The sequence below is a fragment of the Mirounga angustirostris genome, unplaced genomic scaffold (assembly GCF_029215605.1).
Source record: "Mirounga angustirostris isolate CCGP_5_RB_7025 unplaced genomic scaffold, mMirAng1.0.hap1 SCAF_6, whole genome shotgun sequence".
NCBI lineage: Eukaryota > Metazoa > Chordata > Mammalia > Carnivora > Phocidae > Mirounga > Mirounga angustirostris.
In genome coordinates, this window is record NW_026991714.1 from 47,647,456 (window position 1) to 47,665,653 (window position 18,198).

Sequence of the window (18,198 nt, forward strand, 5' to 3'; positions counted from 1 at the left end):
TTCATTCTTCTGCATGTGGCTGTCCAATTTTCCCAACACCATTTGTTGAAGAGACTGTCTTTTTTCCATTAGACATTCTTTCCTGCTTTATCGAAGATTTGTTTTAAAAAAAAAAAGATGTGTAAGACCTATACACTAAAAACTGTTGTGTAAGACCTATCTATACACAATAAAACTTTGTTGAAAGAAATAAAGGACTTAAGTCAATGAAAAGATATATGGTCTTCACAGATCCAAAGACTCAATATTGTCAGGATGTCAATTCTTCACAAATTGATCAATAGATAAAATGTAAACACAATCAAAATCCCAACAGGGTTTCTTGGAGAAACTGATAAGCTAATTTTTAAAATTTCATATATGGAAAGCAAAGTACCTAGAATAGCCTGCTCAATCTGGAAAAAGAACAACAGGGGCGCCTGGGTGGCTCAGTCGTTAAGTGTCTGCCTTCGGCTCAGGTCATGATCCCAGGGTCCTGAGATCAAGCCCCGCATTGGGCTCCCTGCTTGGCGGGGAGCCTGCTTCTCCCTCTTCCTCTGCTCCTTCCCTAGCTGCTGCTCTCATTCGCTCACTCCCTCAAATAAATAAATAAAATCTTTGAAAAAAAAAAAAAAAAGAACAAATTTGGAGAATACACTACTGGATATCAAAAATTCTAAAACTGCAGTAATCCAGATAGTTTCATAACAGAACACAACAGAATGTGCAGAGTAATATCCACTGTAGATGAGAGCCCATATCGAGCGCTGGTGAGGAAGCGAGCAACACCAACAGGCATACAACTGCTGGCATGAGTGGAAATGGGTTTAACAGTTTCTTAAAAAGTTAAACACACACATACCACTGTGACTTAGACATCCCATTCCTAGATATTTGCTCAACCTTGAGGAATGAAAGCAATGCGTATGTACATAAATATGCATTGAAGCTTTGTTTGCAATAATCAAAACCGCAACAATTCAAATGCCCATCAACACAGAATGGATAGTGTATATGCATATAATGAAATACTACTCAGCACTAAAAAGCATGAACTTTTAATAAAAGCAACAATCTGTGTGAATCTCAAAATAATTATGCCTTGTCAAAGAAGTCAGACCAAAAAAGTATACATTCTATTTATATAAATTCTAGAAAATGAAAAATAATCTTTGGTGTTGGAAAGTGGATCAGACATTGCCTGGGAAGGGGATGAGGCTGGAAGGAGAAATGACAAAGGGGTACAAGGAAACTTTGAGTGTGTTAGATATTTTGCTTTTTTTTTATCGTCATAATCATTTTATGGGTGTATCTATAATTTAGAAATTATCAGATTGTATGTGTAGTTTGTGTAGTTTGTTGTAAATCAAGTCAACCTAAGACGTCTGCTAAAAACAAACAGAACAAAAGTAAGGGCAAGATAGTGTTATTACCTTCATCTCATCCAGCTCCCGAAGTTCCTTAGCAGGATTTTTTTCTAAGTGACCTGCCTTATTCAGAGCCATAGCTGTTACCAGCCCTTTGCAACAACTGGGGGGACAAAAAGCACACACACAGAATGATCTATTTATTGTTGGCTCCTCTTGTAAGTGTTTTAAATCCCTATTCAGTTACCATAATAATTAAACTGTTGACAATAATCTCTCAGTTTCTCACCCTCATCCTGATCCCCCCCTCCATTCCTCTCACTCTTGACCACTGGTAACACTGAATGGAAATGAAGGAGAAAATTGGCTAGACCATAAAAGTTACTTCCTGAATTAGAAGCAATCCTAGTGACACATGCTTCCTAGTTAATAAATTACAATTTTTCAGACCTCATCTGTATTTGGTAGGAATCTTCTAGCTTTTCAGATATAAGGGATTTTCGGCTGAAATTTTTTTAAGAGATGTTTTGGGGGCACCTGGGTAGCTCTGTCAGTTAAGCATCTGCCTTCGGCTCAGGTAGTGATCTCAGGGTCCTGGGATGGAACCTCGCATCGGGCTCCCTGTTCAGCTTGGTTCTCCCTCTCCCTTTCCCTCTGCTCACGCTTGCTCTCTCTCTCAAATAGATAATAAATAAATAAATAAATTTTTAAAATAAAAGATGTTGGGGCGCCTGGCTGGCTCAGTCGTTAAGCGTCTGCCTTTGGCTCAGGTCATAATCCCAGAGTCCTGGGATCGAGCCCCACATCGGGCTCCCTGCTCAGCAGGAAGCCTGCTTCTCCCTCTCCCACTCCCCCTGCTTGTGTTTCCTCTCTCGCTGTGTCTCTGTCAAATAAATTTTAAAAAATCTATACATACATAAATAAATAAATAAATAAATAAATAAATAAATAAATAAAATAAAAGAGATGTTTCAGTTGGTGTTCAGTGAAACCAAACATATTTAGTGAAATATAAGTGTACATTCAGTTTTGCACGGAATGACACAGGAAGTACAAGCTTCTTCATAAATGCCCCTCCAGTATGAGCAAACATGCAAGATATATCTTATTAATGCAAGCAAGTGGGCCTTTATGGTTTAATCTGGTTTTCTTTTTACTAATTCTCGCTCCCGAGCAGGCATATACTTCCCACCCTACTTATGGTAACATTATGTTCAAAAGAATTCTAAAGCCATTGGGAAAACACTAAAATCATGTATTTCAACTGGGCAGTGTTGAAACTAGTTTAAAAACTAGAAAAAACTAGGGGCGCCTGGGTGGCTCAGTCATTAAGCGTTGCCTTCGGCTCAGGTCATGATCCCAGGGTCCTGGGATCGAGCCCCGCATCGAGCCCCACATCGGGCTCCCTGCTCGGCTGGAAGCCTGCTTCTCCCTCTCCCACTCCCCCTGCTTGTGTTCCCTCTCTCGCTGTGCCTCTCTCTGTCAAATAAATAAATAAGATCTTTAAAAAAAAAAAAAAAAAAAAACTAGAAAAACTAGCATTTCTTTCAAGGTTTGCAAACAGTCCCTTATTGCTGCTACCTCCTTGCCCTTATCTACTCTCTTTATGTCACATTTAATCTTCAAAAGGATAGTAATAAAACAGCCAGATAGTTTCACCTGCTCAAATAGCTGGAATATTGCGCCAACTTTCTGGCCAGTGCAATCGCATCTAGCTCTAACTTTGCAACTCCTAGATCATGTTTCTCAGCACTTTCTTTCCTCAAATTTGGGAGAGTGTTTTGGTCAGTACAGTCAGGTACCATTAAAATCAGCAAGCTTACCATCCACTGGATCATAGATATATGCAATTCATCCATCTGTTAAAAAGTGATTATAACATAAATGACTCATTTTAAAAATCAAATAGTGAAAAACATACCAAATTTAAAAAGAGAAATCACATCTGTGTCCAACTTTTAACAACACTCTCATTCTTAATGACATCAAATCATCACTACTCTGATTTTGTTCTTTTGTTCACTATACTAGATTAAACTACCCTCCTCCTCCTCTTTAGCTTGGTCAAGGGTATTAACCCATTAAAGTTGCAGTTCCCCGATTGTGTACCAAGGCACTGAAGGGCTCTGCAGCAAACTGTCAAGGATGCCATAGGATTTTAAATTCTTGAGGGAAGTCATAGTGATGTGTGACATCAATCAACACAGCATGAACTTGACATAGTTCACAGTTCCAACATTAGATGCACTGTTATCACTTCTGATGACATCTTACCTTTGCAAAGCTGGTTTTATTGATGGTTGTGTGGTTTAAAAAAAAAAAAAAAAAACAAGTACTTTGGGAAAATCAAGGTACAACAGGGTGGCACTGTCCAACCTGGTTCCAAGGTTAGAGAAGTTGTACAATGTCCAAATACATATGTTCCATTGGTAAGTAATTCTGATTAGAAGAGAATAAAATAAAAGGTTCTTTTTTTTCAGTGTATGTGTATCTAATAAGTTAAATTAAGACATTAAATTTTAGGGATGCCTGGGTGGCTCAGTTGGTTAAGCATCTGACTTCGGCTCAGGTCATGATCCCAGGGTTCTGGGATCGAGCCCCACATCAGGCTCCTTGCTTGGGGGGGAGCCTGCTTCTCCCTCTGCCTGCCGCTCCCCCTGCTTGTGCTCACTCACTCTCACTCGTTCTGTCTCTGACAAAATAAATTTTAAAAAAATAAATTTTTAAAAAAAGACATTGGGCGCCTGGGTGGCTCAGTTGGTTAAGCGACTGCCTTCGGCTCAGGTCATGATCCTGGAGTCCCGGGATCGAGTCCCACATCGGGCTCCCTGCTCGGCGGGGAGTCTGCTTCTCCCTCTGACCCTCCTCCCTCTCATGCTCTCTGTCTCTCATTCTCTCTGTCTCAAATAAATAAATAAAATCTTTAAAAAAAAAATTTAAAAAAATAAAGAAAAAATAAAAAAAGACATTAAATTTTACAAAGCTTATTTGAGCAAACGATTAGAATCAGGCAGCATCAAAACCAAAAAATGGTTAGGGGCATTCTGCTGGCAGGGGCCAGGAAAAAGATTTTAAAAGAGAAGATGTTAAAGCAGAGCAAAGAAATTATTTAATTGGCTATAACTCAAATGTTTGCCTTATTTGGGAAAATTTAGTTATTTGGCTGTTCTAATAGTTGTTCTTGAGTTTCATTTTTCCATAATCAAGAAAATCTAGTTGAATATGAAGAGTTCCTGAGTTTTGTTTTCTTAGATTCAAGTGCATGGACTCTGGTTTGGGTTTGTTTATAGAGGTTACCACAGGCACAAGGGCTACCCCAGTCTAAAGGCCTCCTTGTTTAAGTGTTTTAACATGTATTACTTTTCCAAACAGTTACTAAGTTATTAGCACAGAAATATTTAGTAAGTTGTTTGAACCTACCTACTTAATAAACTGAACTCTGAGGTATTTATTTTAGTTTAGGAGTATGAAAATACCGAGGCACAAAGGGCAGTGTGAACCGGTCAAGTTTGGGAACCTCTGCATTATGCTATTTGCGGAGGCTGGGACCAAAAAATCAAACGCAGAAAACTTTATGAAATGCAAACATCTAAGCACACCATACCCTTCAAATGCTCTATCCCCTTTCTCTGTTGGTGAGTTCCTCAGTCCTCTTCTCTAGGCTTAAACATGACCTACTCTGAGAAGTTTTTTTAACTTTGACTGGCTTTAATTTGCTCCTTTCCCACGTTTCTATGGTACTTTGTACACCTCTATTATAACAGTTTGCACATCTGTGACCTCAATTAGCCTGTGCGTCTCTTTAAGACATGGGCCATCATTTTATCCCTCAAAACCACACACAGTACTTGGCAGAGAATTAAGTGCTTAACAGATGCTTGTTAGAGGGACAAATAAAAATCAAACTTGGTAGCCCATCTGGTAGTAAAACCCAAGCCCCCCACCTCAGAAGGAAAGGTTGTTAATGACCTAAAGCAATGTTGAACAGTGTATTTTTACACCTTAATTGACACATCAGGAACAGGGCAACTCTTCCGAGGAATGGTTTAAAAAGACTGTTATCCCATTTCACAAGTCAAAAGATATGTCCCCCCCCCCCCACATTCATAAGATATGCCCCTGCTGCTTCTCAAAGTAAATAAATTCCTAACTGTTCTTTCTTATACCAATGCCCTGGATTTTACTGTCATTGAAAGAACTAATTTGTGCTTACATAAAATATTAATCAATCCTTGAACTGTCCCTAATAAACAAACAGAAAAATGTTATCTTCATTTCAGAGTTATATTGGAGAGATTAAATGATAGAATCTAGGACATGCAATAATTCATGTGAATTTAAAATTAGAATCAAATTACACACAAAAGTATATCTTTTACTTTCGCAAAGATGTGAAAGCATTCTTTGTAATTAGAGAGTACGTATGATAACTTTTATTGTGATCCTGATACAAAATTCATAAGAGAATTTTTAATGAATTAAGTGATTTTCTTTTAGGAAAAGACTTATTCCAAATTCACTAATCTTGTCAGGGATGACAAGTAGCTAGCTACTTAGCTAACTTCTAGCTGATTTTTTTAATCATAAATAATTTGTCCCGGGTGCCTGGGTGGCTTAGTTGGTTAAGCGACTGCCTTCGGCTCAGGTCGTGATCCTGGAGTCCCTGGATCGAGTCCCGCATCGGGCTCCCTGCTCAGCTGGGGGTCTGCTTCTCCCTCTGACCCTCCTCCTTCTCATGCTCTCTGTCTCTCATTCTCTCTCTCTCAAATAAATAAATAAAAAATCTTTAAAAAAAAAAAAAAAGAAATACTAAAAAAAAATAATAATAATTTGTCCCTTCAAAATATAAGTGATATTTAATAATGAGTAAGAGAAATTTATGTTATGGGCAGGTCATTTTGAAAATGGATAAGAAGAATTTCCACCTTGGTATGATTTTGCTGCTGACAATGACACATAGCTCACTTTTTAAAACTTTCAAATTTATTTTTTTAAAGATTTTATTTATTTATTTGACAGAGAGAGACACAGCAAGAGAGGGAACACAAGCAGGGGGAGTGGGAGAGGGAGAGGCAGGCTTTCCACTGAGCAGGGAGCCCAATGCGGGGCTCAATCCCAGGACCCTGGGATCATGACCTGAGCCGAAGGCAGATGCTTAACCGACTGAGCCACCCAGGCGCCCCTAAAACTTTCAAATTTATATACTTTAAAATCTGGAAATAAGTTTCTAATTGTTCTAAAATCTTATAATTAAAGTGTTTCAGCTGGCTGAGAATCTTTTGTTAAAATGTAGAAGTGCTCCATCGTCTAATGTCAGCAAGAACAACTGACATTAGAGTAGAGGGAAAATTTTACTAGTCAATTTAATAGAAACCTTTGCATAACACTGATGGAATTAAAGGATGAGTCTTATTATTTAATAAATACAGTCAATAAAGCACTTCTTCAATTTCGATTCATTTTTCTTTGTGAGCTATCATTTCAGAATGACAGTCCTTAAAAGCAAGTGCTGAAGCTGACCTTCAAATGACTTTATCATTAAGTATTAACTTGTGATTATAAAAAATTATAAAACCTGTTCACTTACATCAGTTTTTTAACTATTACTAAAAATTATCTTAAAATGTTGTTTACTTCAACACAAAAATAGACTCAAAATGGATGAAAGACCTAAATATGAGACAGGAATCCATCAAAATCCTTGAGGAGAACACAGGCAGCAACCTCTTCAACCTCAGCCGCAGAAACTTCTTCCTAGAAACATCCCCAAAGGCAAGGGAAGCAAGGGCAAAAATGAACTATTGGGACTTCATCGAGATAAAAAGCTTTTGCACAGCAAAGGAAACAGTCAAAAAAAACAAAAAACAACGACAGAATGGGAGAAGATATTTGCAAATGTCTTATCAGATAAAGGGCTAGTAACTAAAATCTATAAAGAACTTATCAAACTCAACACCCAAAGAACAAAGAATCCAATCAAGAAATGGGCAGAAGACATGAACAGACATTTTTCCAAAGAAGACATCCAAATGGCCAACAGACACATGAAAAAATGCCCAACATTGCTCAGCATCAGGGAAATCCAAATCAAAACCTCAATGAGATACCACCTCACACCAATCAGAATGACTAAAATTAACAAGTCAGGAAATGACACATGTTGGGGATGCTGAGAAAGGGGAACCCTCCTACACTGTTGGTGGGAATGTAAGCTGGTACAGCCACTCTGGAAAACAGTATGGAGGTTCCTCAAAAAGTTGAAAATAGAGCTACCCTATGACCCAGCAATTGCACTACTGGGTATTTACCCCAAAGATACAAATGTAGTGATCCGAAGGGGTACATGCACCCCAATGTTTATAGCAGCAATGTCCACAATAGCCAAACTATGGAAAGAGCCCAGATGTCCATTGACAGATGAATGGATAAAGAAGATGTGGTATATATATATACAATGGAATATTATGCAGCCATCAAGAAAAACGAAATCTTACCATTTGCAACGACGTGGATGGAACTGGAGGATATTATGTTGAGCGAAATAAGTCAATCAGAGAAAGACAAGTATCATATGATCTCACTGATATGAGGAATTTAAAAAACAAGACAGAGGATCATAGGGGAAGGGAGGAAAAAATGAAACAAGATGAAACCAGAGAGGGAAACAAACCATAAGATTAATCTCAGGAAACAAACTGAGGGTTGCTGGAGTGGTGGGGGATAGGAGGGATGGGGGTTGCTCGGTGATGGACATTGGGGAGGGTATGTGCTATGGTGAGCGCTGTGAATTGTGTAATTCTGATGAATCACAGACCTGTAAACAAATAATACATTATATGTTAAAAAAAAAAAAAGATAGTAGCAAGGGAAAAATGAGGGGGGCAGAAATCGGAGGGGGAGACGAACCATGAGAGACTATGGACTCTGAGAAACAAACTGAGGGTTCTAGAGGGGGGGGTGGGGGGATAGATTAGCCCGGTGATAGGTATTAAGGAGGGCAGGTACTGAATGGAGCACCGGGTGTTATACACAAACAATGAATCATGGAACACTACATCAAAAACTAATAATGTAATGTACGGTGACTAACATAACATAATAAAGTAAAATTAATTTTAAAAAAAGCTATTCAAGGAAAAAAATGTTGTTTACCTCATCCTGTTTCACTGTTTATATGTGTTTTATACATGTAAGTTAGGAATGACAAAGATCTTTTTGCTGATAGAGACACATGGTGAAAAGGGTTTGAAGATCAGTGTTTTAGCTTGTCAAGCAGCACAGAGTAGATGGAGTTATGATGTAAAAGAAAAAAAAAACAAAACAAAACTGAAGGTAAGAAAATGAATCAGAAAGGAAAATGAATGGTGGGTGGAAAAAAGGCAAACTTTTCCATTTTTAAATAGTTATAGCAGTTAATATGGATATACACAGTTCCTCAAGGAATTTATAATCTTGCCAGTTTCCTACACACTTCAATTATAATATCATAATGTAGTGTTAAAATAGAGGTATATTATGGCTACTTTCTAAATAACCTTGTGCTACAAAGACTGAATTCCATAATATAAAAAAATTGAGTAAATGATTCCATGGAGATAAATACCTAACAGGAAACCGAGTATTTACCAAAGAAGGGGTCAGTGTAACAATACCATAAGACAACAGTGCTGGAATGTTCTTCCTTACTTCATTCAATAAGTATTTATTGAGTCTCATTATGTGACAATACTATGCTACCCTTTTTCTTAATTTTGGTTGTCTTCCAAGTTATAGAAATTTCTCTTAAGTCTGGGGATCCCCTGGATTCATTCTTCCAGTCTTAATATATTTGCTCCTCAACTCTTGATGTCTATGTTTACAACATAGTTCATAGACTGTGATACAATGTAATACTTCGTAAATAGAATTCCCATATAACATCACAGTCTTTGCCTTTCAAATTCCTTTTTTTTAAAAGATTTTATTTGGGCGCCTGGGTGGCTCAGTTGGTTAAGCAACTGCCTTCGACTCAGGTCATGATCCTGGAGTCCCTGGATCGAGTCCCACATCGGGCTCCCTGCTCGGCAGGGAGTCTGCTTCGTCCTCTGACCCTATCCCCTCTCATGTGTTCTCTCTCTCTCATTCTCTCTCTCTCAAATAAATAAATAAAATCTTTAAAAAAAAATTTATTTATTTATTTGAGAGAGAGAGAGAGACCGAGAGAGAGAGACAGAGCATGAGTGGGGGTAGGAGGCAGAGGGAGAAGCGGACTCCCCACCAAGCAGAGAGCCAGGCACAGGGGTCCATCCCAGGACCCTGGGATCATGACCTTAGCTGAAGGCAGCTGCTTAACCAACTGAGCCACCCAGGCGCTCCTCAAATTCCTAATTTAAGCAATATTTAAGTGAATTAAGTTCATTTTACCAATTTTGTAAGATCAAATATTTGCATATTAAGTTTAATTATAATAAGAGATTCCTGTGTAAATCTAGATTATAATTAAGACTAGGCAGTAGGAGTAAATGAAGTAAACTATGCCTTTGGAAATTATTATTTCATGTTGTGCTGGTTAAGAAGTCCACAGGTTCAGGGGCGCCTGGGTGGCTCAATCGGTTGACCGTCTGGCTCTTGATTTTGGGCTCAGGGCATGATCACAGGCTGTAAGATCCATCCCCACATCTGGCTCTGTGCTCAGTGGGGAGTCTGCTTGAGATTCTCTCTCCCTCTCCCTCTCCCTCTGCCCCTCCCCCTGCTCATGTGTGCTCTCTCTCTCTCTCTAAAATAAATAAATAAATCTTAAAAAAAAAAAAGAAGTTCACAGGTTTTGTGCTAAAAATTATAGACTAATAATACTGTGGCATCCTGTCTTTCTTCTTAATATGTTTCGTCATCCTTCAGCCAGGCAGGAGCACCAACATAAATCCTTAAAATGTTCACATTCCAGATTAATACTATTAAGGGGGAAAAAATCAGTATACTGAGTAAAGAGCAAAGATAATTAGAACTCGAAACTTTTGATCATCTCTGAAACTTCATTCCAAATGCAGGAACATACTACATTTAAAAATCCCTGCAGGGCGCCTGGGTGGCTCAGTTGGTTAAGCAACTGCCTTCGGCTCAGGTCATGATCCCAGGGTCCTGAGATCAAGTCCCATGTCGGGCTGCCTGCTCAGCGGGGAGCCTGCTTCTCCCTCTCCCTCCGCCTGCCACTCCCCCTGCTTATGCTCTCTCTCATTGTCAAATAAATAAATAAAATCTTTAAAAAAAAAAAAGTCCCTGCAAATCATGAGTAATTATATCACAAAAGTTCCCATTTTGCCCTCCTAACCTCCTGCTTCAGCTGGATGGGCATGACCTAGTCTTTCCTTGAAGAAAACTCCCAGCCAAGGCAAAATATAATTTCACAAACCCCTACAAGTACATACATGGCGCTGAAGTTCAATGTTACCATTGTTAATCTCATTGCTTATCTTCAAAAGCCACTGTTGAATCATGTTAAATATTTGTGCTTGGAGTACCCTGAAGGAAAAAATCAAGTAAAATAAATATAAGATATACTTAGAGTGTAAAAGTCTATCAGCTAAAAGAAAGGGTTTTATTTGGCGGGGCCTAGGAAATGTAGGTGTTGACAACTATTTGAGAATTCAGGGAAAGGGGAATCAAAGCCCTGAATTACCTGGTAGAATGGCTTACTCACTATCACAGCCTTCCTAACCGTGGGCAGGTAGCAACTGGCATGATGCACTTTGAACAAGGTAGATCTTACCTTCAGTGCTAGCTCTCTATTGTAAAAACTCAGACTCATACCCTTTATATTCACTTCTAGGCAGTGAGACCACAAAATGAGAAGAGTGAATTTTTAAATTCTCAAGAGATCAATTTCCAACGGGAGAGTGTGAGGAGCAAAGTTGATCCACCCTCCCAGTGAAGCTGGTGAGAATTATTTTAAAAACAAAACAAAACCAAAACACTGAAAGCATCTAGAAACGTCCTAAAGACAAAGAGCAACTGAAGAAACGTGTCTTCAAGACAATCTATGAAAATTCAGTAAAAAAGGCAAGATCCTATGGTATTTAAAAACAAGACTACCCTCCTCTTTCCGCTGTCAGCTCAGTGAGGCAGAAACTCCACTCTAGACTGCTGCAGCCAAGAACACAGAACTCCCTCCCTCACCCTCCAGCTCCCAGTCAGAGGGCTTTCTTCCTGGGAGGCACAAGAATTCCAAGGCTTCTATATGTGACCCCAGTTGCCTGTTGCTGAGGCTAGGTACTGGGAAAATGCAGCTGAGAAGTGGGGATTCCCTTCCATCCAGCAGAAAGCTGTGGGAACTTACGGGCCAGAATCCACATCCATATACTGAGGAACGGTACCAATAATGTTTATTGATGCATCCAACTGAGATTTCATTTCATTAACTTTTTCATTAACTCCTTCCCATTCTTCATGAAGCATTTCAGGAAACTCCAGGACATTTGCCAACTTGAAAGAACAGAATTCTAGAGAACTAACCAAACTTGGAATAATTTTAGAGATACCTAGAAAAGTGAGAAAAGTACTAACTTTTAAAAGTATTCGTAAGTCTACCATTGCAATAATAAATTACAAAAATACTAAAGGATAGGGGCATATCTTCTTTTCATCTTTTTATTATCCTACAGTTTAGGCCCTAGCAGAGACTCTTGCAAAGAATAGTTCTTAAACAAATGTTTAGTGAATAAACACGGTGCAGTCAGTGCTGTTCTGACTGATGGACTATTTATTTCTTTGATGACAGTTTATACCCTTAAGTTTCTTGTCTTCTCAGCTGAGAACCAAATGCATTAAACTCAGAAACTACAAATTACAGTTTTCTATAATAGGCATTAATTCACTCATTCTGTTAAGAAGATAATGATGATAAACAGCTTCTTTGTGATTATAGGATAGTTGATAACAGAAATGAGAATAGTCTAGTATTTGAGTCATTTTTTAGGTCATTGTTCAGGTTTTCATGAAGCTTATAGTTTTGGTCTGAACAAGGATTGAGTCTGGATCCTAATCTTTGACCGATTCACTGTGAAAATATTGGCAAATTACCCCCTCTATACCTTTGTCTTATCTCATTTGCAAAATAAGAGATGAAATGCTCCCATCTTAAGGGTGCGTGGGTGGCCCAGTCGGTTAAGCATCTGCCTTCAGCTCAGGTCATGATCCCAGGGTCCTGGGATAGAGTCCCACATTAGGCTGTCTGCTCAGCAGGGAGTCTGCTTCTCCCCTCTCCCTTTCACTCTCCCTCTGTGTTTTCCCTCTCTCTCTAATAAAAAATAAAATCTTAAAAAAAAAAGAAATGCTCCCACCTTAGAGATTTATAAAGAGGAATAGTTAAAAAGCAAACTTTTTCTTGTCCTTGATGAAAATATTTTACTGCCTTCATCAGTAAACTTTGATCTCTTATGAGTATTCAAACTGATCTGTTAATTTCACTATCATTCATCATTTTGACTTACTCATTTATTTTAAACCATTTACTACTTCATTTTTTCTCTGCCCACTATATATTCTCATGGAGAAGTATTAGCATCTTATCTCTAACTACATTACTGAGGCTATAGATAATTAAGATTGTGTTTTCCCAATGGAAGTAGTTTTATATTGAACAACAGTGCCAATCAATGGACCAGGGTTACCTAAACACTTTACTGGGAAGGATTCTTTTTTTCTTTTTTTTTAATTTTAAGTAGGCTCCATGCCCAACATGGGCTTGAACTCATGACCCTGAGATCAAGAGTCACATGCTCTACTAACTGAGCCAGCCAGTCAACCTACCTGGGAAGGATTCTTAAGTAACACATGATGCAAGTCATGTGAGTAAAGTCATCATTCTCATGAAATATAGTATCATCCAGGGTCTCAAATTATCTCTAGAGTTTCTCACACACAATGTCCAACATCAAGAAACAGTCAAGAATATGAGAAGAATTGACTCTTGTGAGTCAAGACAAAATACAGACAATAAAAAAAAAAGACCTATAGGAGAACCAGATAGTACCAAATTATCAGGCATGGACTTTACAATTAACTGTGAGCAGAACAGAAAGCCAAGAAGTACACCCACGCTTATATGGTCAATTAATCTATGACAAAGGAGGCAAGTATATATGATGGGGAAAAGACAGTCTCTTTGATAAATGGTGCTGGGAAAACTGGACAGCTGCATGCAAAAGAATGAAATTGGACCACTGTCTTACACCATGCACAAAAATAAACACAAAATGGATTAAAGAATAAATGTAAGACCTGAAACCATAAAACTCCTAGAAGAAAACAGGCAGTAATCTACTACAAAGCAACAGTAATCAAGACAGTTGGTACTGGCACAAGGACAGACATCCAGATCAATGGAATAGAATTCAAAATCCAGAAATAAACCCATACATCTATGGTCAACTAATTTTTGACAAGAGTGTCAAAGACCACTAAATGTGGAAACTGTGGTCTTTCTAACAAATGGTAGTGGGATAACTGGATATCCACATGCAAAAGAAGCCTTTACCTCACACTATATACAAAAATTAACTCAAAATGGTCAAATACCATAATATAAGAGCAAAAACTACAAAACTCTTAGATGGACACATTAGGGGTAAACTTCATGACTTTAAATTTGGCAAAGGATTCAAAGACATGGCACTGAAAGCACAAACAAAAAAAAGAAAAAATAGATAAATTGGACTTCATCAAAATTTAAAATTTTGCACTGCAAAGGACACCATCAAAAAAAATGAAAAAACAAAAACAGCCCACGGATTAAGAGAAAATATTTACAATTCATATATCTGAAAAAACACTTGTATCTAGAGTATATAAAGAACTCTAACAACTCAATAGAAGAAAGACAAAAACCCCAATTAAAATATGGACAAAGGATCTGAATAGACATTTCTCCAAAGAAGATAGACAAATGGCTAATAAGCCTTAAAAAGGTGCTCAACATCAGTAGTCATCAGAAAAACATGAATCAAAATCAAAAGTCAGATAACAAGTGATGGCAAGGATGTGGAAAAATCAAAGCCCTCAAACACTAGGGGTGGGTATTTAAAATGATCCTGCTTTGGGGTGCCTGGGTGGCTCAGTCGTTAAGTGTCTGCCTTTGGCTCAGGTCATAATCCCAGGGTCCTAGGATCGAGCCCCGCATCAGGCTCCCTGCTCAGCGGGAAGCCTGCTTCTCCCTCTCCCATTCCCCCTGCTTATTATGTTCCCTCTCTCGCTGTGTCTCTCTCTGTCAAATAAATAAAAATCTTTTAAAAAATAAAAATAAAATAAAAATAAAATGATCCGGCCTGGGGTGCCTGAGTGGCTCAGTCGTTAAGCGTCTGCCTCTGGCTCGGGTCATGATCCTGGAGTCCTGGGATCAAGTCCCACATTGGGCTCCCCGCTCAGCGGGGAAGTAGGCTTCTCCCTCCAACACTCCCCCCTCTCATGCTCTCTGTCTCTCTCTCTCATTCTCTCACTCACAAATAAATAAATAAAATCTTTAAAAAAAAAAAAAAAAGCAGGCGCCTGGGTGGCTCAGTTGGTTAAGCGACTGCCTTCGGCTCAGGTCATGATCCTGGAGTCCCTGGATCGAGTCCCGCATCGGGCTCCCTGCTAGGCAGGGAGTCTGTTTCTCCCTCTGACCCTCCCCCCTCTCTCTCATTCTCTCTCTCTCAAATAAATAAATAAAATCTTTAAAAAAAAAAAAAAAAAAAGCATCTGCCTTCAGCTCAAGTCATGATCCCAGGGTCCTGGGATCGGGCCCCAAGTCACGCTCCCTGCTCTGCTTCTCCCTCTCCTCTGCCCCTTGCTATGCTCATGCGAGCATATGCTCTCTCTCTCTCTCAAATAAAAAAAAAGTGGAAGCAACACAAATGTCCATCAATGGATGAAATGATAAACAAAATGCAATATACACATACAATGGAATATTATTCCATCATAAAGATTAATAGAGCACTGACAAATGCTAAAACATAGGTGAACGTTTAAAACATTATGCTATGTGAAAGAAGTCAGTCATAAAACATCATATACTATATAATTCCATTCATATGAAAGTCGAGACTAGAGAAATCTACAGAGATAGAAAGTCTGGGATGGGAGGACAAAAGGGCTATAGCTAATGGGTACAGTGCTTCTTTTGAGGTTTATTTTGATGAAAATATTCTAAAATTGACTGTGGTAATGGTGGCACAAATCTGTGAATGTACTAAAAATCATCAAATTATATACTTTAAATGGGAAATTATATTGCATATGAATTATATCTCAAAAAAGCAGTGCTCAGGGACGCCTGGGTGGTTCAGCTGGTTAAGCGGCTGCCTTCGGCTCAGGTCATGATCCTAAGGTCCTGGGATTGAGCCCCACATCAGGCTCCTTGCTCAGCGGGGAGCCTGCTTCTTCCTCTGCCTGCCACTCCCCCTGCTTGTGCTCTCTCTCTGATTTAAAAAAAAAAAAAAAAGCAGTGCTCAATGCTTTATTTTGCTTGATTTTTAAAACCATACGTAACATTATTTAGATTTTAAATATTAACTGTATTACAAATAATAGTCACTATTAAAATGTTTTATAATGTCGGGCGCCTGGGTGGCTCAGTTGGTTAAGCGACTGCCTTCGGCTCAGGTCATGATCCTGGAGTCCTGGGATGGAGTCCCGCATCGGGCTTCCTGCTCAGCAGGGAGTCTGCTTCTCCCTCTGACCCTCCTCCCTCTCCTGCTGTCTGTCTCTCACTCCCTCTCTCAAATAAATAAATAAAATCTTAAAAAAAAAAAATGTTTTGGGGCGCCTGGGTGGCTCAGTCGTTGAGCGTCTGCCTTCGGCTCAGGTCATGATCCCAGGGTCCTGGGATCGATCCCCGCATCGGGCTCCCTGCTCGGCGGGGAGTCTGCTTCTCCCTCTCCAACTCCCCCTGCTTGTGTTCCCTCTCTCGCTGTGTCTCTCTCTGTCAAATAAATAAATAAAATCTTAAAAAAAAAAAAATGTTTTATAATGTCAAGCAACATATCATTGTTTTTTTCTTACCATTATCCCCATTTATTCTTATTTCAAATTCTTTGTAGAGTCTTCCTATGGTTTTCACAATTTCCTTCATGTGCTCTTGCTCTGGTGGCATCTCCCCCTCCATACTTTTATGGCGATTCAATATCCCAAACCCAACATCTGTCCAGTTTTCTTGTAAATGTTTAATAATCTTGAGAGAATCATACTTTGACACTAGAAAATCCCCAGTATACTTGTCTTTATCTTCATTCAACATCTAGAGAATGAAAGGGGGTGAGGAAATTAGACTATTATTCACTAATGATTTCATCAAAGTCTACCCAGATCCTTATTTCCCAATGACTGCCAATTATTTTAGAGTTATATGCCCTATTATTATTTGTTCATACAATTTTTTTCATGTGACATAATTTTATTTTTAAAATTAAAGTGGGGGCACCTGGGTGGCTCATTCGGTTAAGCATCTGCCTTCGGCTCAGGTCATGATCCCAGGGTTCTGGGATCGAGCCCCACATCGGGCTCCCTGCTCAGCAGGGAGCTTGCTTCTCCCACTCCCCCTGCCTGCCGTTCCCCCTGCTTGTGCTCTCTTTCTATCAAATAAATAAATAAAATCTTTAAAAAAATTAAAGTGAATTTAAATTCAGTATAATATCCTGTAAGATAACCCATATTTTACCAGTTGAAAATAATTATATTAAATCCTATATGGGTAAAAATGAATGACAAGGAAATAAGGACCAGAGAGCTGAGCATGTTTAATTACTACCTGCTTTGGTGAGGGTATCACATATCTGTTTACATGATCCCCACTGGACTGGGAAAGTTGCTAGAATGTATAGGTTGTGTTTTATTTGTCTAGCCCAGAGTCCAAGTCCTATAATAAAGTGCAATTTACATAATTGTGACCCAGATAATGCAAACAAATCACCCATGCTTCAAAAAGAGTAATCAGTACAGGGAAGCAATGTAGCAGAGCAATTAAGGGCAAGGATTTTGGGGGTGGAGAGACCTGGACTCATTCTGACTCCACCACTTACCATTTATAGACAACTTAGGCAAGTGACTTAACATTTCTAAGCTTCCCTTTTGCATCTGCGAGACGGGGACCATAAAACCTGCATGCGGCGGTTGCAGTGAAGAATAAGTACCATACTGTGTGGAAAGCACCTTCAGCCTGACAGCGTAAGTGCTTAATGAATGTGAATTATTATTACCCCTACGAAATAAAGCAGCATGACTTTTTTTCAATCTTACCTATGCAATGTCAAAATTAGCAGATAAAGAGTAGAGTCACTAAACCTGCTATATATAAACAGGACAACAAACATCAATTCTGAGAATATTCTGCTCCCGTCATTCCAAAAGACAAGAAAACAGCTTCCTTGGGATCTGGAGGAGACTTCACCCAGGCTGTGAGTCTGATACTCGCTTTGGAGGTATTTCTTTTTTTTTTTTTAAGATGTTATTTATTTATTTATTTATTTGACAGAGAGAGACACAGCGAGAGAGGGAACACAAGCAGGGGGAGTGGCAGAGGGAGAAGCAGGCTCCCCGCAGAGCAGGGAGCCCGACGAGGGGCTCAATCCCAGGACCCTGGGATCATGACCTGAGCCGAAGGCAAACGCTTAACGACTGAGCCACCCAGGCGCCCCTGGAGGTATTTCAATATCTTACATATTTTCCTTTGCCAGACTGCTATGACATTATAGTAATTTGATTAATGAAAGCTATTTTCAAAGCTCAAACTCTTTTAAGAAGATATTATTAATAAACAAAGTGTAGTAAACACCTACAGTGGTATATTCTTCAGCCTTTGAAAGGAAGGAAATCCTGACACAGGCAACAAAACAGATGAGCC

General features: G+C 39.0%; 1 protein-coding gene across 1 annotated transcript in view; it reads right to left on the reverse strand.

Moving 5' to 3' along the window:
- AXDND1 (axonemal dynein light chain domain containing 1) overlaps positions 1-18,198 on the reverse strand; it is a 112,633-nt gene that overhangs the window by 39,680 nt on the left and 54,755 nt on the right. Inside the window, exons 15-19 of the mRNA XM_064594249.1 lie at positions 16,362-16,596; positions 11,659-11,860; positions 10,751-10,844; positions 3,006-3,205; positions 1,413-1,509 (exon numbers count right to left, since the gene is read on the reverse strand). Of these exons, the coding sequence (XP_064450319.1) occupies positions 1,413-1,509; positions 3,006-3,205; positions 10,751-10,844; positions 11,659-11,860; positions 16,362-16,596 (828 nt within the window). The remainder of the gene's footprint in view (positions 1-1,412; positions 1,510-3,005; positions 3,206-10,750; positions 10,845-11,658; positions 11,861-16,361; positions 16,597-18,198) is intronic.